The 21,330-nt window shown below is 52.1% G+C and overlaps 7 protein-coding genes across 7 annotated transcripts; 3 read left to right on the top strand and 4 right to left on the bottom strand.

Moving 5' to 3' along the window:
• Nucleotides 1–2,585: 2,585 nt before the first annotated feature.
• On the bottom strand, nucleotides 2,586–3,904 carry KVR01_009639 (uncharacterized protein). Its single transcript, XM_044792991.1, has one exon. It carries the CDS (start codon nucleotides 3,710–3,712, stop codon nucleotides 3,098–3,100), a length of 615 nt encoding a protein of 204 aa, XP_044640887.1. The 5' UTR covers nucleotides 3,713–3,904; the 3' UTR covers nucleotides 2,586–3,097.
• Nucleotides 3,905–3,945: 41 nt separating this feature from the next.
• KVR01_009943 (uncharacterized protein) lies at nucleotides 3,946–5,911 on the bottom strand. Its single transcript, XM_044794339.1, has 3 exons — nucleotides 5,587–5,911; nucleotides 5,227–5,524; nucleotides 3,946–5,144 (listed from the first exon to the last, which is right to left on the bottom strand). The coding sequence occupies exons 1-3, from the start codon at nucleotides 5,600–5,602 to the stop codon at nucleotides 4,583–4,585; spliced, it is 876 nt and encodes a 291-aa protein (XP_044641191.1). The 5' UTR covers nucleotides 5,603–5,911; the 3' UTR covers nucleotides 3,946–4,582.
• A 155-nt stretch (nucleotides 5,912–6,066) lies between these two features.
• KVR01_009860 (ribonuclease III) lies at nucleotides 6,067–7,674 on the bottom strand. The gene has a single exon (XM_044781637.1). The coding sequence runs from the start codon at nucleotides 7,454–7,456 to the stop codon at nucleotides 6,248–6,250; it is 1,209 nt and encodes a 402-aa protein (XP_044641108.1). The 5' UTR covers nucleotides 7,457–7,674; the 3' UTR covers nucleotides 6,067–6,247.
• Nucleotides 7,675–7,820: 146 nt separating this feature from the next.
• KVR01_009696 (mitochondrial 37S ribosomal protein RSM27) lies at nucleotides 7,821–9,106 on the top strand. The gene is made up of 4 exons (XM_044781330.1): nucleotides 7,821–7,927; nucleotides 7,983–8,188; nucleotides 8,239–8,288; nucleotides 8,345–9,106. The coding sequence occupies exons 1-4, from the start codon at nucleotides 7,835–7,837 to the stop codon at nucleotides 8,365–8,367; spliced, it is 372 nt and encodes a 123-aa protein (XP_044640944.1). The 5' UTR covers nucleotides 7,821–7,834; the 3' UTR covers nucleotides 8,368–9,106.
• Nucleotides 9,107–9,120: 14 nt separating this feature from the next.
• Nucleotides 9,121–12,561, top strand: KVR01_009778 (uncharacterized protein). Its single transcript, XM_044788279.1, has 4 exons — nucleotides 9,121–9,767; nucleotides 9,827–10,813; nucleotides 10,869–11,495; nucleotides 11,551–12,561. The coding sequence occupies exons 1-4, from the start codon at nucleotides 9,651–9,653 to the stop codon at nucleotides 12,076–12,078; spliced, it is 2,259 nt and encodes a 752-aa protein (XP_044641026.1). The 5' UTR covers nucleotides 9,121–9,650; the 3' UTR covers nucleotides 12,079–12,561.
• A 3,221-nt stretch (nucleotides 12,562–15,782) lies between these two features.
• On the bottom strand, nucleotides 15,783–16,914 carry KVR01_010022 (uncharacterized protein; the record flags this gene model as incomplete). The annotated part of the gene is made up of 2 exons (XM_044792496.1): nucleotides 15,783–16,388; nucleotides 16,531–16,914. 2 exons carry the CDS (start codon nucleotides 16,912–16,914, stop codon nucleotides 15,783–15,785), a joined length of 990 nt encoding a protein of 329 aa, XP_044641270.1.
• A 1,669-nt stretch (nucleotides 16,915–18,583) lies between these two features.
• On the top strand, nucleotides 18,584–19,613 carry KVR01_009735 (uncharacterized protein). Its single transcript, XM_044787879.1, has 4 exons — nucleotides 18,584–18,782; nucleotides 18,873–18,922; nucleotides 18,998–19,123; nucleotides 19,185–19,613. The coding sequence occupies exons 1-4, from the start codon at nucleotides 18,704–18,706 to the stop codon at nucleotides 19,383–19,385; spliced, it is 456 nt and encodes a 151-aa protein (XP_044640983.1). The 5' UTR covers nucleotides 18,584–18,703; the 3' UTR covers nucleotides 19,386–19,613.
• The last annotated feature ends 1,717 nt before the right edge of the window (nucleotides 19,614–21,330 follow it).

Here is a 21,330-nt window from a genome sequence, read left to right as displayed (position 1 = left end):
GCTGCAGAGCCACTGGCTCAACAACGTCGTATGCGGCCAGGGCGGGGCTGATCTCAATCATTCTGTCCCGCAGGGCAGCAACGTCGTCATATGGGAGAGGGGCTCCGAGGAACTCGCTTACTGCCCGAATGATCTTCCAGTCGGTACGGGCAGCGCCGGGCAGCGATGTCGCAGCTCTTGTGAGTTGGACACGACCCTCCGTGTTGACGTAGGTGGCGTTCTTCTCTGTGTATGCTGCACCGGGGAGAACGATGTCTGCGATTTGTGCGCCCTTGTCACCGTGGTGACCCTGGTAAACCACAAAAGCGTCCTTGGGAATGTCGGCCTCGTTGATCTCATCCGCTCCGAGCAACCAGATGAACTTGGGGGCCGCCTCGGCGACCTCAGTGGAAGGCGTCACGAAACCGACCTCGAAGGCACCCGCGCGGGAGGCAGCCCTCTGGAGAACGTTGTAGCCGTTCCACTCCTCGTTCAAAAAGTTGGCAGCGTTCTTGTCGACGAAAGTTCCGATGGTCTCGTAGAAAGCCTTGGCGTCGGCATGATCCGTGACTCCAGAGCCAACGATAATCATGGGCCTCTTGGCAGCTGTGAGCTTCTTGCCAAAAGGTCCTGCAAGGGCCTTCTTGAGAGCGTCCAGGTCCGTGCCAAGGTGCTCAAACTCAAAGGTGGAATCCCAAGACTCGCCAACGACGCCGATCTCAAGGTCTGAGCGCATCCACTGCTTCCTGATACGAGCGTTGAGGACAGCAGCCTCGTGCCTTGGGTTGCTGCCGACAATGAGGATAGAATCGGCCTCCTCAATGCCCCAAATCCTCGAGTTGAAAAGGTAGTTGGATCGAACGTCAACACCGTGAGCAATGGGCTGGCTACCAGTAGGTGTGTCGAGGGCCAAGTTCTCGGAGCCCAGCTTGTTGGCAAGCTCCTTCATGGCGACAAGGGACTCGACGTCGGTCAGCTCACCAGCAATGACCTTGAACTCATTGCCCTTGGGAGCCTTTTGCTGCCAGGCCTGGGCAATCTCGGTCAAGGCCTGCTCCCAGTCGGCAGGCTCAAACTTGCCCTCCCGGCGGACCAGAGGTAGGGTAAGACGCTGCGTCTTCAGGCCATCGCAGGCAAATCGTGACTTGTCGTTGATCCACTCTTCGTTCACGTCGTCGTTCAACCGAGGAACGACACGCATGACCTCGAGGCCCCGGGAATCCACCCGAACGTTCGATCCAAGTCCATCCAGCACGTCAATGGTTTCCGTCTTCTTGAGTTCCCAGGGGCGAGCGCGGAAGGCATAGGGTTTCGAGGTAAGGGCACCGACGGGGCAAAGGTCTATTACGTTTCCGGACATTTCCGAGTCGAGGTTCTGCTCCAGGTAGGTTCCGATTTGAATGTCGTTGCCGCGGCCAGCGGAGCCGAGCTCGGGAGCACCGGCGATATCGTTTGCGAATCGAATGCATCTCGTGCAGTGAATGCACCGGTTCATTGACGTCTTGATCAATGGACCGATGTTCTTGTCCTCCACGGCTCGCTTGCCACCAACCTCGTGGAATCGGCCACGGTCTGCGCCATATCTCATGGACTGGTCCTGGAGGTCACACTCGCCACCTTGGTCGCAAATGGGGCAGTCCAGGGGATGGTTGGCCAGCAGGAACTCCATGACACCCTCCCGTGCCTTGTGTGCGAGCGGCGAATTGGTCTTAACGACCATGCCGGGCGCCACTGGCCACGCACATGATGCGACGGGTTTTGGAGCTCTCTCAACCTCGACCAGGCACATACGACAGTTTCCTGCAATCATCAACTTCCTGCGTATTGTATTAGCCGCAATGTGAACTGTTCGATGTCGTCGATCAAGGGATGAGGATCGTGGGATCGCCGTACTCATGGTAGCAGTATCTAAGAGGCACTGTTAGCTGAAGAGTCGCTTTGGTAATGGGTGTCTCGAGGACATACCTTGGGACTGTTGATCCCGCCTTCTCGCAGGCCTGGATCAGAGCCGAGCCGGCTATGAGAGTGTCAGGGGAAGCCGGACCAATTGGGGCCATTGGGCCATCTCACCTTCTATAGACACCTTCTTTCCATCTTGAGAGCTGTCAGCATCATCATGGGCACAGACTGCCTCCCTCGTGGCGCCGTCGACGTACCGATTGTGAGCTCGACCTCGGCAGGCCGTTGAGCTGTCACAGAAAAGGCCCTGGCGGCGTTGGAGGCGGTCCGCCTGCCACTCCGCCAAGCCGAACGTGCCAGAGTCTGTCGCAGCATCGTATCGTCTCGACGGCAGAAAAGGGGGGGAGACGACGGGCAGGAGGGAATGGGGCGTGGGTTGAGTGGGAGTCGTCAGAGTGTTGACGTCGGAGGTGCTACTGCTAATGCTGCTCTGGGGATCTTTGGCCACTGGCAGAATATCCGACGCATTAGAAAGGCTAAAAGGCGATTGGCCGCTGGCCGGGCTTGGTGGGGCCACCTAAAAATATGGCCCGTGCACAGCCTGGAGCTCAAATGGATAAAAACGCAAATTGTTTGGCGGCTGCGTCAATGAAGACCTTCTTTTCTTCTTCAACTCATTTCACGGGCACATTTTATTGTAGGGGAGCTTGAGCTCTGTCTTGCGCAAGTGAGATGGTTGCTTCAGTCGGGTTCTTCTCTATCTTGTGCTCCAGATCAATTCTTAACGCCGATTATGGAAGTATGTGAGAGTCAATTTGGCTCGATGCGCAATGCCTCTTACCGCCGGTCGTTACATCCCACCCAACCTCGCGACTGTGATAAGGAGAGATGATCCAGCTTGTCATTGAATGAATGAGCGTGGTCGTGGGGGATGTTTGGGATCGAATGCCCGATAACCAACCCTCTCTACCTGGGCAGCGAGCATACTAAGTATTCTCCAACACCAGAGCGAGCCATCACTCCATCTACAAAACCCACGATGATCCAGAAACCTGCCACAATTTCAATTGACAGGGCAGTCATTGAATGGTGAGGCCCCCCGGCGCACGGCACCAGCCAAAAATATTTGTAGTGTGCAAATCCTTGCAATTGCACCATCACACTGCTTGCGATGTTGCCTCATTGTCCAGTCAGTGTGGCAAGAAGCCAGCGCCGCCTATCAAGCATGTGCCCGCTTCTCCCTCTCGATGCTGTTGTCGAGTTGATCGCGAATAGATTTGATGTGGCACGTGCTGTACTCCTCCATGTCCCTGACCCCCCGTTGGGCAATGGCAAGCACCTCCCGAGCTAATCTCTCATGAGGAGACAGGCCGTCCGGAGGCAGCTGGCCGGCATTCTGCTGATCGTAGCGCTGGAACTCGGCGATCTTCTCGGGCGGTAGGTGGTAGGAGACGCCTGGGTTCGCCGGTGCTGCAATGTTTGCAAGGTGCCGGTCTGCCTCCTCCCAGGCGAAAGGAGCCAGGTCACGGGGTTGAGACAGCGTGCCGGCCTTCTGAGCCTCCGTGACGTGCCGTCGCGCCTCGCGCTCGTAAATCCAGTTGATGTTGTCCCGCACCTTCGCCTCGTTGGCGTCCAGGCTCGTCTTCATCCGCTGCATGCGCTCAACTCTGTCTTTCGCCGGTTCTATCGGTTTTAAGAAATCATCCGTGAGCGGCACGAAAATAGTCGGGATAACATGGGTGAGAGGAGGAACCTCGTCCTCCGGCGGTGGCTCTGGCTTTACTCCGGTAGTATGGTCGACCATCTTGGGCTCATCGCGTTGGGCCGAGGCCATTTTTCCAGACGGAGGTCAGGTGGTAAGGAGAGCGAGCAGTGCAGTGTTTACAAGAAAAAAAAAATCTGATGCGGGGAGGTACTCGGACCCAATACCAATGAAGGCAGTCGATCTACTGGGCGACACCTTGAATCAAAGGCTCAATTGAAGTTTCAGGGAGGCAGTGTCCCAAGGAAGGTGCGTGTGAGGAGCTGGCAGAGCAGGGTAAGTGGTCTTTCTATCACACACCACAGGACGGGTTGAGGGGTTGCCAGGTCGAGCTCGAGCTCTGGGCAAGCAAGCAACGCACACCCAAGCCACGCCGCACTGAAAAAGTTGTACAGACGTCCGACTTTTTACAGTAGCTCGGCCAAGCACCTTGAACCCATTTCATTTCTAGGCATGATGGAATTAAATATCGGGAAGATCGACTAGTGCCTTGACCATATGGGTCTTCCCCCCCTCCTCCCCACGGGGAAAGTGGCTCGAAGTCCCATTGAGGTGACTCCAAGGTCTCTTGTATCCCACCATACACTGTTGTGGTGAAGCCTATATGACTATATTGTACCGAGATCACACCAGCTGCCAGAAACGTGCTGCGCTCAACGGAATCTCTCTGAGCCCTGGTGCTCGCTCTTCAGGTGTAACTGCACGGAGGACAAGGTGCCGGAGGTGTGATGCCTCGGCGTCCCAATGATGCTGAGCTCTCGTTGAGGCCAGGCAACGAGGCCTAAATCTGAAGCCCCAGAATGACCCGCCTGGTGGTGGTACTCGACTCAACAGCCCCACTGATCTTTCCGTCGCCTGCCTGCCTGCGGCCAAAACCAGTCAGACAGGCTTGACTCCTGGTTGTCGTCTTGGTGAGGTCTCATCCTCATGTTGCTATACGCATCATCTGGATGGTAGAACCTTCCGCGCATACTCTCTTCCGATTTTCACGGCTGCCCGGAAGTGGTCCTCTAGTCTCCTGTCTTTCCTCCTCCGCATCCATATCAGGACAAGGAACACGAGGAGTGCATCAACGACGGCATGCTTCATGGCTGTCCAGAAAAGCCATCTCATCCAGGCTCCCAGGCTCCTCTCCTTTCTGGACCTCCACTCCCGACCAGATGTTATTTGTTCCCTTAGGGCCGCTATCTCCGTCGAAAGTCGCACGATCGCCCGCTCCATCTTTTTGGACCACTTGTCCCCTCTCTTGACGTACTCGCCGTCGTCATCCGGATCCCCCGCCGCCATTCGCCTTTGATAGTCCAGCTCCGCCTCGTCCTCCTCGCTCATCGGGCTCAGGATCTTCATGGGCCCGTCGGTCCCCGCCATGGGCTGGGCAAATCTTTTCGGACTCGTGTCCATACTCATGCCCAGCTGTTTCGCAGACTCGTTTGATGAACTCGGGCTGTTGTTCTTGATTTGGTTCCATACAAATTCCAGTTCGGACACCAACTCGGCTGCGTCCCTATCTTGTCGCATTAGAAAAAGATGCAACGTCGGTGCCGCGGTGCCGCGGTGCCGCAGACGGACTGCGCTGCGCTACTCACGGTGTGGTGGCATATTTGTGCATTGTCTCGATCAAGGCCTCAATATACCGCCTCTTGGCCTCCGTACGGCTCAGGCCCCTCTGCGAGTCCCACGCGTCCCACTTATCTTGCTCGCGCTGTAGTTCGTCCCCGTGCATGCCTGAACTGGCAGTCGGCCTGTCCATGACTCCGTCGACGTCGCCCTCCATCGCCTGTTTATAGAGGCCGTAGAGCCGCATTCGGTCTGAGGGTGGGGGCCGCAGTGCCCCGGTCTTGGGGACTTTCTTGACCGTGTTGAGGGCATGGACGAACACCCGATCTAGACAGAGTGGTGAGGGTCAGATGCAAGCCTGTGGCGAGGAGCCCGAGCATTATTCCTACCGACTGAGTCCGCCATGTCTGCGACTATTTTTGCTGGTGCCCACGACGGCACCAGGGCAGTCGTGTGCCTATCCCCGAAGTGAGGTGCAGGGCGGTGACTCGAGGCTTGTCAACAGCCCAAGTCAGTTGGTACCGGTTATCGGACCGGCTCTCAGTGTGCCCGCAACTGGTGCTTGTGGGTTGGGCGCGAGATGAGGAGACAGTTTCACTCGGCGGCGTTCGGGATTACCAAATGTAAAGTTGCTGTACAAGTCGGTATCATCGTCAATGGCGGGGAAACGTTTGGTTGGTATTGAGTGACCGCATCATCTCTCCATGACCCGACGTGTTGTGCTGGGCGCGTGTAATCAGCGGGCCCGCCATCCTGGCTGGACCTCGGCCGAGGTAAGTGACGGCAGCTCTCGGGACATTTGGGGAACTGTGGGCCATCTCACCCGCCAAACCTTGAACCCCAGGCGCGACAGCCGGATCGTCAACGCACTCCAGTCGCCATTTTCTGCTGTGGGAAAGACATACCGTGGCAGGCCTTGGAATACTGCCACTGGGCTAGAAGAGCTCGGAAAGCAAGCAATTCACAATGCACAGTGCTGCCACTCAACCTCAGGCTAAACTCCAACAAGATCTGGCGAGCTCTATCATTTGATACTTTACAGTACTACAACTAGAAGCCCAGGTCCTTGGATGCCTTCTCCTGTGCCTCCCTGCTCTCCAGGGCCAGCCGCTTCTTTTCCTTGTATGTGTTGATCAGTTTCTTATTCTCCAGCGCGTTCTGTGCAGCCATCTCGTTCGCGTCCGCCTTCTTCTTGGCCGTTCCAGTCCCCAGCTGTTTCGTCTCGCCATAGCCCTCCAGGTAGACCGCCTGCACAAATAATGGCTGCTTGGTCAATGGGTCCCGGACTGTCCTGCTCTCATCGACAGACTTGTACACGATGTTCACCCTAGGATTGGATAAAGCCAACAATCCAGACAGTTCTGCTTTTGCCGATTTGGTCTGCACCTGAGGACCAGCCAGTGACGCAACACCACCCATCACGGGAGCGACAAGTGGGGGTTGGCTTTGTTGCTTGATCTGCTTGGGAATCATCGTACTCCACAGCGCCTTGAGCCACTGCGCTGTCCTTGATACTCCCCTGACTGGGTCCGACAGAATGATGGCCGCGACGTGAGCCTCGAATATGTCGCCCAGGACCTTGGCGCGCTCCTTATCTGATGCCTTCGATCCACCCAGACGACCGACACTATCGTACTCGCTAGGTAGGATAGCCCGCTTCTCAAAGCCATATTGAACTGAGAATTCTCTGAGGGTAGCATTCCGAACGAGAACCTCTCGAAGGTGGCACATTTCACCGTGCGGAAGATGCGGGAAGGTCATGTAGATGTACGCGGTCGACATCAAGTAGAGATATGCGTCCCCGAGCCATTCCAGCTGCTCGTAGCTTCGTTCGTTACGTCCCATGATGGTGCCTGCGTGCGTGAACGACGCCTTTTCCAAAACTGGATCCAAGATAGGTGGGAGAGGCGGTATGCTGGTTGCAACTTCTGATGGCGTCCACGGCGTGAGTATTGGCACTTCTGGTTGTGGGTTCTCGGCAAGCTCTGGTCTTGCTTGTTCTGTGGCTTTGCTCTCAGCTACCACCTTCCCATCGTGCCCTTTTGCCAGAGTCTTGAAGCTTGGCATGAGGTCGTTGCTTAGTGCGGCCAACCGCCGGGTCAGGTTTGGGTCATCTTTCCGAGTCTTGAGTGCCTGCAGACACTGGATGAGGTCGTCTGCGCTCTCCGACAGGCGAGACAGCGCATCCGGCACCCTCATTTTCTTGTGGGATGGCTGATGGCTGAGCTCGCCACTGTCTGAACGTGAGCGTTTGCCCATGCTGGGTAAGAAAAAGTAGATGATCGGGTTGGCTGGTAGATTCTCCAGTGGTAGATACCTACCTAACTAAGTAGTTAGGTAGGGGTAGAAATGTGCAATCGCCTCCAATTGTATAACTGCCAATGGCAGGGACCTAGGTAGGTAGGTGGACGGGGTTGGGGCCTCTGACTGGACAGGCCACTGCTGGTAAAAACATTAAGCAGATAGCTAGATTGGAAATGTTGATGGAAGAGATTGAGTCTTCTGCATGTACATACCGCGGTACATCAAGATCCACTAAGTCGCAGGGCTGACGGGCTCGACGGACAGTGGGCCCCACCAGCTTCGCGTACCCGTCCAATCAGATAGCTCGCGCATGGATATCTTTTGACTTCATTCATGCTTGCCGCCCTCACACCACAGCGTGGAATTCGTCCTCCAAGTCATGCCATGATGTCGGTTCCCCGCGAGCGGCTGTTGCAGCTCCTGCAGGTAGAGATCGATCCGCTGAAGCTGGCTTTTTTTCAACAATACTGACGTCTTCTAGACGCGATGTCGAATCTTTTCCACGACCTACAATCCCGAGGGCGTTCGCACCGGCAATAAGATCTTGCGACAGAGGCTAAAAGGTCCAGCGCTTGCGGCCTACTACCCACGGAGGATGGTCGATCTGAAGGACCTTAAGAAGGAGTTCGGACCAGTACTGGAATTCGTGGACGAGGATGAAGACGACCGACAAGAATCTCTCGCTTTGTACGTTGGGGTTCTACGCGGAACGCTCGACCTTGGCTGACATATCGTAGCTTGAAAGCCCGTGGGAAAGGCGCACCGAAGAAGAAGAATGGGCCACCAGGTCAGTCTATCCACGCGCGAGTAAAGAAGACTCCACCCTAACATTGATCTGCGCAGATGCCAAAGGAAAGAAGAAGTAGGACAGAAGGTTGGCAGGACACCGACACATGTACAATGCCAGACAATATTTCAATACACCCGCAGCATCCCAGGGGACTTGACCCATCCGAAAGCGAAGCCATATCAGGAGCACACATGTCTATGGAACTTTTCCACGGCCCGCTCTCTCTGAATCTGGCCCTGACGGGACAGGCGGGCGATACAATGCGAACGACCTTCAAGATGTGATGGGTGTCTTTTTTTCTGGTTCGATCATCGCATCGCCAATATTTTTCAGTGATATGCATGGATCACCTGCCTCAGGAAAACCTTGGATACTGTTGATGCAATCCGAAGACGGTGAATGGTAGGTGGGCTCTGGGCCAAAACCATGTTCCCAGGAGTGGGATCAAGGAACCTGTTTTGACCGCTCAACGTTTGAAAGAGAAAAATGAAGCTTAGACCATCGCCAACAAGGTCTGGTATACGATGGTAAACTCAACTGGTGTTGCGAGTTGAACAACAAGCTGAAAGGAGGTGTTCTGGCCATTCTCACCGCTTCCTTGTGTCTTATAGCCCCCTCCCTAATGGGCCTGCCTCATTTTGGACCCTCTGGGCATCCGCAATACGGTATTTTAATAGGCAGGTGCTCCCAATTCTGGAGTACTTACGTACCTAGGTACCTAGGTGGTGAATATGTTGACCTTAACCTTTGGGCTTTCTGGTCTACAACAGCTCTTATCTATGACCTTTGCATGCGGGCTGGACTTTCACTTGCCCCCCCCCCCCCTTGTGCCGAATGCTCTCAGGGAAAGTGCAGCGAATCTAGTCCTCGTTTCCAAAACCAGTCCCTCTTCTGTCTTCCTCGACAGGGCAAGAACTCGGTCGGCCTCGACCTACGTGTTTACCTAGGTACCTAGGTATTTAGCATCAGGTGCAGCCTGCTCGAAAAAAGCTGGGGCTGGTGGCAGTTTCCAGAGCATTCACCTGGCCAGTGTTTCCTTTCCTGCCACTTCCACTGTCCCAGCAACCTGCCTACCCACCCTGCCTAGGTAGTACACAACACTTCAACCTCAAAACTTTTCCCGCCTCGTTTCTTCGTCACGCATCCAACTCATCTGCCCTCCATACCTCGTCCATCTTCCCCCTTCTTCCCTCCGTCCAACACCAAGCTGATCGAAAGGATCTACCCCATCTCAGCTATTTTTCACCCATTTCTGTCCCCAGCTACGTCACCTGCTCAACAGGAAACAACCACCTTTGGAATAGCATCTTCGCTGCCTCCTTTTGAGCAACCTTTTCTTGGCTGTCGTTTGTCCCCACGATGCCCCAAGACGAGAACGCCCCATACGAGGATGGCGCCGCAGGTGGCCAACCCGCCCTGAGGAAGTCCGCTACGCCTCTGACAACCTCCAAACTCGTCAACCAGGGCTCTGCCAAGGCAAGCTTGACTGACTCCTCCCTCGTGATTGCTCAGAAGTGGCTAATTATTCATCACAGCCTACCTACGACGGGGCTAATCCCATGGACAAGCTGCTGGCCAAGCTGTGCGAGAGCCACGAGCAGCCTCGCCAGATCGACTGTGCCGAAATTGACAACCCTTCCTCTTGCAGCTCTCTGCCAATCACGCCTGCCACCGATGCTTTCGGCGGCACTGCCCCGACAACTCGGCCTGCCAGTGCAGCGCCAAATGACAACAGCGCCACCGAGGAGGTCCTCCGACTGAAGCTGGAGCTCGCCAAGGCCCAGAGTCACATTACCAACCTCAACAATGAGCTTGCACAGTCCCGTCGTGACCAGGGAAGTGGCCGTGCAACGCCAATACTCTCGTCTGATTCTGACTACGCAGGCGGTGCCCCTCTGGTGGAACCTATTGGGACGAAGCCACCGGCATACCCTCTAATGTCAGGTCTTCCCAAGACCCAGCTCCCTCGTGAGAACACCTGGCAGGGACCTGTCTCCGACGACTGCCGCTCTGAAATTAGTGACACCATGTCGGCCACTGGCTACAACCGGTCTCGGGGAATCCCCAGCAATGCAAACAAGCCAAACTACCAACCTTCCTTCATGCCGCCCCCCATGCCGCTTCAGGATGGTCCCCACTCCGCGGGCTGGTCTGTCCCTCGCGACCAAGGCTTCATCGATCAGTCCGTTCCACAGTACAATGAGAACTCCATGGATGGCTTTCGAGGAGATCGCTTTGGTCAACAGCCTGACCTTATGCGGTCCGGTAGTGGCCGTCGCGGCAATCGTTATGACAACCGATTCGGAAACCCCAACTCTTATGGCAGCAACTACGGCGGCTATGGCATTGGAAACATGGGCCCTTCCCAATATGACGGTCCTGGCTACCCCGGAGGCCCTGGCAGCATGCCTGGAAACGGTATGGGAATGTTTCCTCAGTATGGGCCGTCGCCTATTGGAACACCCCTGTCTCCCCATGCGACTGAGTTCACCTCCACCACAGGAGGTTCTTGGAAGACTGAGGTACGTCTAGAACCACATAAATCGATGTGCCACATCACTAATTCCATGATCACAGGCAATCGCTACCGAAGGACAGACGTATCTGCCAACCACCGAACCCCTCAACTATCGTCGCCTTCTGGATCGCAACGTCAATTGCAACTGGAAGTACATCGTTGACAAGATCGTCTGCAACAACGACCAGCAAGCTTCTATCTTCCTGCAACAGAAGCTCAAAGTCGGAACCCCCGAGCAGAAATACGAGATTGTCGAAGCCATTGTTGCTCAGGCATACCCACTCATGGTCAATCGCTTTGGGAACTTCCTGGTCCAACGCTGCTTCGAGCACGGCACTCCAGAGCAGGTCATCAAGATTGCTGAGGCTATCCGTGGCAACACGCTCAACCTCTCGATGGACCCATTTGGATGTCACGTCGTGCAGAAGGCATTTGATTCAGTCCCGGAGGACTACAAGGCCATCATGGTCCATGAGCTGCTCCGTCGTATTCCTGAGACCGTCATTCATCGTTATGCTTGTCATGTCTGGCAGAAGCTGTTCGAGTTGAGATGGACAGAGAGTCCTCCTCAGATCATGAAATTCGTCAACGAGGCGCTGCGCGGCATGTGGCATGAGGTCGCACTGGGAGAGACTGGCAGCTTGGTTGTTCAAAACATTTTTGAGAACTGCTTGGAGGACGACAAGGCAAGCATATCCAATTCGCATAAACTTTGAGGAGTCAAGCTGACCATAGCTGTAGCGTCCATGCATTGAAGAAGTCCTTGCCAACATCGACATCGTGGCGCACGGCCAGTTTGGTAACTGGTGCATACAGCACATCTGCGAGCACGGTGCCCCCGCCGACCGCAGCCGTGCCATTGACCATGTCATCCGTTACGCTGCAGAGTACTCCATGGACCAGTTCGCTTCCAAGGTCGTTGAGAAGTGCCTCAAGATTGGAGGGCCCGAGTTTCTCAGCCGCTATCTAGACCGAGTCAGCGAGGGTCGTCTCGACCGTCCACGCATTCCCCTGATTGACATTGCCAGCGACCAGTATGGCAATTATCTCATCCAGTACATCTTGACTCACGCCAATACCCAGCACCGAGACATGGTGGCTGCTCACATCCGCAAGCACATGGTCTCACTCCGTGGGTCCAAGTTCGGCTCCCGAGTCGGAATGCTCTGTACCAACCCGGCAGTTGCGACAAGGCCAGGTCCCGGAGTTGGACCTGTTGTAGGTAATCGCATGGCTCCAGGACCCCGTTTTGGTGGGGCCTACCGCTGAAAGGCTCCCTTCGCCCAAGATTAGCCAAAGCAGCCATTCTGTCCATGACTACTTTATTCATCTCAGAGCGGCAAACTGACCGTCAAGCTGAATCCACACTGCTCTCCTTTGTCTCGAAACAGCCAATTTCCTCGATCGGTTCCCGTCCGAAGAAGTTGGGCGGCGATTTGACGATTCTTTTACGAACATCATCTTCAGAAGCTACTTTACAAATCACTCGACATCCTACTCTTGGGAGGCTACTGCCCACTCGAGTGCTTTGGACACCTCATCATTATTTTCTGTCGGCAATTTCGCCCGACATCGAATTTACTGTCGGAAGTGAGGACGGAGACCAGGTCTCAGAAGGCAGCCTTTGGGCCGTCAAAAACGTCTTTTGAACAACACACGTGGCATGATATGGGCATTCCAACTCTACCGGAAGTCTTTGGGAGGGGGCGGGAGTTGCGAGTTACGTGGCTCTGGAGATTCAGAGAGGTGTAAGGAAAGAAGCAGATTGTACACTTGGTTTGTGCTATACAGAAGGATCAGACAGCTTTATTGCGGCCTTGTACCAGTGAGGCATCTATCCATTAACCCTGGCATTTACCTTCATTCTTCAATACGAGATCGCTGGTTCCTACGAGATGTCCATTGCGTGCGGTTCTATAGATTTTTGACTGCCCCAAAGATAGTTAGAGCCGTCAATGGGGTCCTATTGGGGCAGAGGCCTTTTTACCAAAGGAAATTTCAACGGCAGCCCCTTGCAGTAATCTATGCCTCCCTTAGCTACCTAGGTAGCTTGTCTCCATGGGTACAGGCCTGTATGCTCTCCTTTTCCGCTCCTCAGGAACGGCAAACGGCGCAATGAGAGAGAGAGTGACGTGGAAAGAAAGATCCTCTCTCAACCCTGAGAAACAAGATTGGTGCATGACTGTTTAGATGTTAATTCTGAGAAGGTCTGTCCGAAACTTCACTAAGAAAGGTTGAGACCTTGCTTGGTTTTCTAGGTATCCTTTTACCACTCAAGCCAGAAGGTGAGTCTTCTGACACTGCTGTTCTTGTTCACCATCATTTGCGGTGAATCCATGGATGTAATTCTTTCTTCCTCTCTGAAAGACATTGGAGACCCTCACCGGTTGGATTCTGCACTGATATTGAGAAATGGCCAGGCTTGCCAGGACTTTTACCTGGTCCTTTTGTGCCTTACCACACTTTTTATATCCAACAAACCGTTTGGCACCATGCTGGCACTTTTAAACATGGCTGCTTGAACATCAACTACATTCATCCTCCAGGCTCACCCGTACCTGCACTTCATACCGCTCCAAGATTTCATCCCCGTTCCGCACAGTAAGGGTTCCTGACCCGAGTCTGCATCGCAGGATAGAGCCCTTGGCAGGCACACCCTCGATCACTTTATAGCACGGACATCACGACAAACAAAAGCGTCCGCGTGTTTGCCGAGCCAGCTGGCCGACCTTGTCCACAGGAAATGCTCGAGATCCCCTCCTGCCAGGTGGGAGAACTGAAAACCCCGTGTCTTGCTGGAACGGTCCTGAACAAGATTGCAAGGTGGGACGCAGGGGTTACGAGTTTTTTTTTTCAAAGATAGAATAGACCCTGGCCTGAACGCCACTCGACGATTCCAGCTTTTCGAGAGTTGGGCAGCATGGACGTCTCGAATGGTTGAAACAAGATCATGCTAAGATATCATGATTTTTTGTTAAAAACGGATATTCACAGGGGAAAAAACGGAGACTATAGGGTAACCTTTTTATTAAAAATAAAGCTTTATACCTATTATAACTTATTAAATATATTAGTTTAATTATTATTATTTTACTTTATTATTACTTTTTATTTTATATTATAGCTTTAAAAGAGATTTAATTTTAAGTAGTAAAAATACTTTATAATATAATATAAGAAATAAGTTATTTAAAGGTATTATTTTTAAATTTTTAACTTAAATATTTAAATAAATATAAAATATTATAAAAATAAATATATTTAAAATAAAATTAAATTTAAAAATATTACTATAATTTTTAATAACTTTATCCTTAATATATAATATTTAAAAAATAGTAATAAAAAGTAAAAGATTTTTTAAAATAATATTTATATATATTACTTATAAAAATCTTTTAAAAAAAAGTTGCCCTATAGCCTCCGATTTTTGCCCTGCGAATCTCTGTTTTCTTTTTGTTTCATATCAGTCGAAGCTGACTCATCCATATTTTTTGCCCTGAAGAGACACAACGGATGCTGCGACGAAAAATTGATTGCACCCTACAAATCAGCTGTCCCGACCGGCTCTGGCGGCGAGGTCCCATCTCGCTCAGGACCGTCTCATGTGTTCCACTCCTTATGATTCCAGCGTATTTCAGATGTTCCCAAAGCCTATGAAACGATTTGAGACTTTGAATTCGTCCGGGATCGCAAAAGTGGATTCTTGTGGGTTGCGGAGTTGGAGGGTGATCTTGCTCGTCTGGCCATCACATGGTTACCTAAAGAGGCAGAGGATTCGTACAAGGACGGTTCTACTCGCGCTTAGGCTGGGTAGGACAGTGCCGAAAGGCATTTGTTTCTCCCAAGGCCTCGCCCCAGAGAGTAACCCCAATGGTAGCACGACGCTTCAACGCACCGTCCATGAAGACCCAGTCATGCTGGCTGACAGGAGCTCGCCGACCTTGCGCCAGCTCTGCATTCTAGTAGTACATTCAGGTGCATTATGACAGTAAACCAGCCTTCTCAGCTATCACGTGCGATAAAGGCGCAGTTACCGGGCACTACATTCCTATATGTAGGTACGACAAGCCGCACACGCTCCCACCCACACATAACAGACTCTCGGTGGAACGCGGATGCTGCAATCACTGGTTTGAGATGCGGCGACAGCGACTTCACCCCGAGTCTCGCTGTTGAATTATTTACTCGAATCAAGCATTACCGGCTGGATTTACGCGCACGTACTACTATCAAGACTGACGAAAAACTGGCTATCATAGCTTTGGACTACGCTTTGAAGGACTGCGTCGTGTGCACAGTACTACGTCTCGTTCATACAGGCTTCATGAGGCAACATGCATGCCTGTGTACTTTGGGGGCAGGTCAGGTCAGGTCAGAGCGGTGTGTATCGCCTCACCAAGCCAAAAACACGTTGTGTTCCCACCCAGAGGTGGAGTCACGCAGACGAAAGCGTGTACTTTATGGTAATGAGTAGCCATTAATTTGTTAACTATTGTGGATTACCTAGGTATGCAAGCCTCCCGGGTTGTCTCTTTCCACTCGCCCGTGGACATCGCAGCACATGTGTACCAGTTCAGGCCCCGGTCTCCGTGCATGGTAAGAGAAACCCAGTAGCATGGCTATACCGTGGTGGACCATTTCATACCCGTAATCTACCAATGCTCGGGGCGAACAGCACGGCAGGTTTGCCATGATTGGCGCTGTATGAAAAGACAGTATACCAGTTCTTCATAAATGCGTCACCAACCACAAAGAAGTCAAGCCCTTTAGTTCCCATGATTGCGGCTACACAATAGCCACCCTCTCCCGGCCCGAGTTTGAAATCGAGTGGATTAATATCGAAGCTCGCGCCAGCGAAAGTGAGGCTGGGGATGTATCGGACGTGTGTGTTGCAGGGGTACATGCTGTGAAGGTGTACAGGTCAGGTCAGCGGATGCAAAACGTTGAAGCGAAGGAGACGCATAGGCTTACTAGTAAGTATCGCGATCAGATTCAGGCGATGGAAATGATATGCTGCCAGGAATCTGCGACATGATCTCCTCCGCGACAGCATGTGGGGCAACAATGGCACTCGACCCAGTATCTATGGCTGCAGGCAATGCAGCCGAGTGAGGGCCGGCGGGCCGGCCATTGACCATCACATTATCCAATTTGACTAGCCAAAATCCCACAATAGGCTCCAAGACAGGCACAGTGGTGAAGTTGTGGTAGTACTTTTTGCTGTCGCGACCGCCAAGAGTCAATTCGGAATCATTTGCAGTGCCCGAAACGACACGCCCGAGGTAAAAGCTGAACTCGTCATCCTCGACCGCCCCCGAGGCGATCAAGTTCTCAAAGAATGTGGTGCTTTGGGAATCAACGCTTATGCCCATACCGACAAGTCCATCAACGGGGCCCCCGGAAATCGACTCCGTCGAGTTGACGGACAAAATTGTCTGGTTGAACGATTTCAACCCGCCAATGGTCACAACATCTGTATACGAACTGCCGGACGCAGTGCCTTTCTGGTATTCCAAATGCGCAGTCTTGTTAAGTGCGGTGCCTCCTTGATCGTATTTTGTCGGATTATCGCATCCCTGGAGCGCACCACACTCTGGGCCCGGAACCCAGATGTCAGGAGATCCAGTGTCGAAAATTCTAATAAGGGCGCAGTAAAATTTCAGTTCACTCGATCGACAAGATGATGCAAGGTGCGTAGATAGAATGGCAAACTCACACCTGGAAATCCTGCGGTTTTCCGTCATAAGAACCGACAGTCATTGGCCCGTAGTAGGCTAGATCCGACGGTGCTTTAGGTGATATGTATTTATCCGTCAGGGACACTTTTCCGGGCCTGTGGGCCGTTTCCCTGCGTCTCCCAGCCCTCCGTTCGGCATGATGTTGTGCCACTGGCTCGTCATGTAGATGTGCCTTGATTCCTTGAAACTTTGCCAGCGTATTGGCCAGAGACGCGAACATGTGATGCACTTTGACACTTCCGTTGGAATGAGTCAAGCTGTTCCCTTTTGACAAGGAGACCTTGTGTGGACCGGTGGCATGAGGCTCTGGAAGCGCGAGAGCGCCAGAGAAGATGGCGAGGGCATATACCAGTATGAGCTTCATTTTGCTCACAAACGGTCTTGCAAGATAAAGCTATACTTCTTGGTGCGGAGGATAGTTGTGAGTTTGTAAAGATCCAGATTTTGTGTTAGGATGTGTGGGTTCGCAGTTTGAGAAGTGGTAGATTTTCATTTCAAGAGATTTGCGTGGGTTCCTGATTTATATACCCACATAGGTACCTAGGTAGAGTAGATGCTTTGGTGTAGTGCCTGATAGTGCTAGATAGGCTGCATCTGTCTTGACATGGCTTCAAATTAGATGGGCCAGCTGATGTTAAGGTTGACATCTTGTCCAGTACTAGTAGAGGTGAGTAGTAGTAGTAGAGACTCAAGTAAGGTCCGGCATATCTAAATACCTAGGGAGGTAACATTAAATTTTATAGCCTAAAAATGATAATTTTAAGTATAATACTAGTATATAGAAGGGTTAATGATCTGTCCAAAGCCTCACACAGTGTGGGAGCCTCTCTAGGGTGTAGTTAAGTAGTAGTGTTTCTACTTAGGTAGGTAGTTGACTGGCTCATCAAGCTAGGGATATCATGAGGTTCTAGATAGGTTTGTTGAGTAGCTGTCTACTGACTACCTAGGTACCTACTAAGTACCTAGGTACCTACTTAAGTACCTAGGTACCTAGGTAGGTAAGCAATGAGTTGGCCCCCATTCGTCTGCCACACACAGAGAGATTCAATGCAAGTCTCAATAGTGGACATTGCTATTTGTCCCTAAGGCTCATTTGTTGACTCAGACTTAGCAAAGGTACTAGAAGGACAGATAGCATATACACCCTATTAATATCTACAACAATACTCTCTTGTTTAATTTAACTAAAACCCCTTACCAAACGAAAACTGAATTCTTTTCCAAGAGCCCTAGCTTGAGTCAGTGCTCTAGGAGAGTTCCCTCACCCCAGCCTCAAGGTCTGTTGATGATTTCAGAAACCCGGTGGTACATGCGATTGTGACATCCCAACCTAGGTAACTTGTCTTTGGATTTTCAAAATACTCTACAGACCAAAGCATACTAGTAGCTATCACCAATTGCAATGCCCATAGAAGTTTTCAAGCATCATAAATGGACGCTGTAGATTCCTATGTCAGACAATTTTGAATGATCAAGGGCCGCTGAGACTTGTGGGAATCATTTCCAAGCACCATGTCATCGTGGAATCATGCCAGTCAGCGGGATCCGTGGATGTCTTGGGCTCCATGCGGGGTGTCAGACTAATAAGCATCATGTATTCTTTTCAGGCATGTGCGGGTGCGAGCCCCTCGCACTTGGTTATGGGTTTGTTGAACTAGGTATTTAACTCCAAATGACTGGAAAGCCAAGGATTACCGCATGCCGATCTGCATCGTGCTCTGCCTTGCTGGTCCGATCCGCTCCCTGGCTGCCTGGGTGCTGGGATGTGGCAGGATTCCCTCGTGGCTCTCGGCGGTACTTGCGTTAGTAGCGTAATACGAAATACGGCGGCCTATCAGGGTCTTCGGCCAGCGGCTTAGTTCAACTTGCAGCAAAGCTGTCTCTAGATCTCGGGGGAGGATTTCAGAAGGAGTGCGTGGCTTTCATTCCAAATTCTGCCTAGTCGCGGTCATCAAAGAGAGTTTCACGGCCTATAAAAACCCGAGCGTGGAGCAGGCCCTTCCAAGGTTGGTCAGCTTCAAAGTTCAACGTTTGCTGCTCATGCATCTGCATCCTGAAGTTCACAAATCACAACCTGGGAAGATTTCATCATACATCTTAAAACCGAGCTCAAATATTTCGGTCAAGCTCTCGACACGTCTTCATCATCCACAATGGCTTATGCTTCGAGCGCAAACCCCCAGAGGGTCTCCGCAAAGAAGCCCAAGTATGACACCTCAGACATGGAATGCTGTATGCATAAGTCATCCGTGCCACTCATCATTCTTTATTCAGATAGCTTCTAGGGGATTGCCTGTCACGTATGAAACTAATATTCTGTAGATACAGAGACGAATGGCGTCATCACAACGACGATGTTTGACGTTCCAGGGGTAGGCCTACACTTGGGCATCTGATTCCCCGTCGCAATCCCCATTGAGAGCAGATGTAATTAACCAAACTACCAGTATCGTGTCGTCAGAGTCCTCGGGACTGTCTATGGAATGACAGTGCGCACCAGGAATTGGGCTGCAGGCATCGGCATGGGCCTGAAGAGCATGGTGGGCGGTGAGCTGAAGTGGTTCACAAACATGGTGTGTAATCTTTCAACCGGTACTTTCCAGATGATCAGCCAAGCTAATGTTTGGTGCCCAGATGTATTCTGCTCGCAATGAAGCTGTCTCTCGGGTTGTAGATGAGTGCCAGAAGCGGCAGGGCAACGCAATCATCGCCATGCGCTTTGATGTCGCCGACCTGGCTGGCTTCACCCAAGTCTGCGCGTACGGAACGGCAGCCCTTGTAGAAAAGGTTGACGAGAACGCTGCTGAGGCGCCACAGCTGGCAAAAACCACCTGATAGGATGTCCCTGATCAGACGTTAGGAATTGTGCCCATGGTTTGGTGGAATGAGTGGTTTCATTTCTAATCCCTATACACGCAAAACGTATGTGGCGCCTCTATAGATTGGTAAATGCTCAAGACCATGGTGGAACGAAATCTTGATGATCGTATGTATAGGCCGATCTTTAGAACCGATCGCCTGGGCTCGAAGAATAATAAGTACAACCCGAGGTCAACGACTCCATATGTCTGTCTATCTATTGCCTCCTTCCGCACCGGCAGGAAAATTAAATAATTGTATCATGATCCCCCAAGAATGAAGGCGCCGAACTGAGTAGCCAAATCCATACTCCTGCGCATGTCGATAAAGCCAGCGAACTACTATTTGATGTTGATCGTGTTTGCTCTGTCCCAAATACTCCCACGGGCTACCTCTTCGTGCTAGCAAATCAGTGGTAGAACGGCTGGGGCCGTTCTATTTGTGGAGAACAGCCTTTGACAGGCGACAGAATCGGCCGAAAGGATTCCGTCGATGTGAACGGCTGGCTCCTTCTTGAAGGTTATCTAGATTGCGGACGGCCTTGTCAATTCGCCTGCACAACTCGAAGCATGCCCAGGTGTCTTGTAGACTGTCTTGCCCTCAAGGCAGCAGGGGTAGGGCTAGGAAGCATGGTAACTACCCTTCAGAGAAAACTCGGAGTCTGTACTGCATCTTGGTTCATCATCTTCTGGGTGTGCTTGCTTCGCAGGGGCGTGGAGTTTCTGATTCGAAGCTGGGTCGTGATGCGAAGCTGGAGCTCGGAAGGCGAAGACGGTCGATGACTGGTTGTCTTTCATAGCCGCCATGATGAAGCCGATCTCCATACTAATGCTCGCCATTGTGAAGACTTTGTTTTCGGCCGAGTCAAGCGCGTTTCGAGAATTCCTCTCAAAGACCTTAGGGCAAGTTCAGAGGATACGTGGACCATTGTTTGGGTTCGCAAATGGAAGCCGAACCACAACGTTATATACCTACTTGAGTACCTAGTCTGGTAGGTACCAATTTGCTTCGTCCACGGGCTCCACCAGGCGCCCTAGTAGTACATGCTTCGAAATTGAGTCACCGAGCACCGTCTCGCAAGTCCGAAGCCGCATCTTAAGGCGGCCAATCATTACCCGCTGGATCATGGGAGTCATTCCTTAGTACAATTGTCGAAAAATACTACTCGCGCCCTGTGTTGAACATGATGACAAGAAGCAGGCAGTTGTTAGTCCGAGCGCCGAGCGCCGAGCGCGCTCTTGGTTTGCTTGGCGCTGGCCCGGCTTGAACCGTACAAGTCGGCGCTGTGACCGGCTTGCCGTATGACACAGAGAATCCGCTGCACGCTGCAGCGAAGATGGAAAAAAATCCCGGACCGCTGAGAGCATTTCGGAGTCTAATGCCGGCGATGAAGACTCGGACCCGAGCGATCGTGGACGAGGTGGTGATTATCTTGGCTCATTCGTCTCAGGAATAACCTCTCATATTGTCCCACTCAAACAGCCCAGCCCCGAGGTCCTATAATCTCAGACAAGGCCATGGACCAGCCTTGCGCAAGGCAGTATTTGGCTTCCGCACTATATCTCTCAATGTGCCCCCGAGCTTGCCTCATAAGTGAGCTACCTACTTAGGTACCTAGTAGGTATGGGCTTAAGAACCTAAACTCCCTTATCTTGCAACCTGGACGTTAGGACATGTCTGCTGACCTACCCACAGAAGATCAATTGATGTGGTACATGGAGGTTCTGTGTGTGAGAGTCATGGTACAAGTCTCCGAAAAACATGAATACAGTGAGAGTTGTGACTGTGTATGTCATTAGTACCTACTTAGTGTGAGAGTGTTTGTTACTGTATAATGGGAGTAAGAAGGGTCCCCAGATATAGTGTCTATGACTAGGGATGGACACGCCAGAGCTGCCAGTGGTCTCAACAGAGGTCGATC

This window comes from Diaporthe batatas, assembly GCF_019321695.1.
Source record: "Diaporthe batatas strain CRI 302-4 chromosome Unknown Contig00012, whole genome shotgun sequence".
Lineage (NCBI taxonomy): Eukaryota > Fungi > Ascomycota > Sordariomycetes > Diaporthales > Diaporthaceae > Diaporthe > Diaporthe batatas.
This window is presented reverse-complemented; position numbering and strand designations above follow the sequence as displayed.

Bases quoted from the DNA above. Each gene is read 5' to 3' on its own strand.
- KVR01_009735 (XM_044787879.1), top strand. From the start codon at position 18,704: ATGGCTTATGCTTCGAGCGCAAACCCCCAGAGGGTCTCCGCAAAGAAG. The intron at 18,783-18,872 runs GTATGCATAAGT...AATATTCTGTAG, and splicing joins CACCTCAGACATGGAATGCT to ATACAGAGACGAATGGCGTC. The intron at 18,923-18,997 runs GTAGGCCTACAC...CCAAACTACCAG, and splicing joins CGATGTTTGACGTTCCAGGG to TATCGTGTCGTCAGAGTCCT.
- KVR01_009860 (XM_044781637.1), bottom strand. From the start codon at position 7,456: ATGGGCAAACGCTCACGTTCAGACAGTGGCGAGCTCAGCCATCAGCCA.
- KVR01_009696 (XM_044781330.1), top strand. From the start codon at position 7,835: ATGCTTGCCGCCCTCACACCACAGCGTGGAATTCGTCCTCCAAGTCAT. The intron at 8,189-8,238 runs GTACGTTGGGGT...GACATATCGTAG, and splicing joins CGACAAGAATCTCTCGCTTT to CTTGAAAGCCCGTGGGAAAG. The intron at 8,289-8,344 runs GTCAGTCTATCC...TGATCTGCGCAG, and splicing joins GAAGAAGAATGGGCCACCAG to ATGCCAAAGGAAAGAAGAAG.
- KVR01_009778 (XM_044788279.1), top strand. From the start codon at position 9,651: ATGCCCCAAGACGAGAACGCCCCATACGAGGATGGCGCCGCAGGTGGC. The intron at 9,768-9,826 runs GCAAGCTTGACT...TATTCATCACAG, and splicing joins TCAACCAGGGCTCTGCCAAG to CCTACCTACGACGGGGCTAA. The intron at 10,814-10,868 runs GTACGTCTAGAA...CCATGATCACAG, and splicing joins GAGGTTCTTGGAAGACTGAG to GCAATCGCTACCGAAGGACA.
- KVR01_009943 (XM_044794339.1), bottom strand. The intron at 5,145-5,226 runs GTGAGTAGCGCA...GCGACAAGATAG, and splicing joins CACAAATATGCCACCACACC to GGACGCAGCCGAGTTGGTGT.
- KVR01_009639 (XM_044792991.1), bottom strand. From the start codon at position 3,712: ATGGCCTCGGCCCAACGCGATGAGCCCAAGATGGTCGACCATACTACC.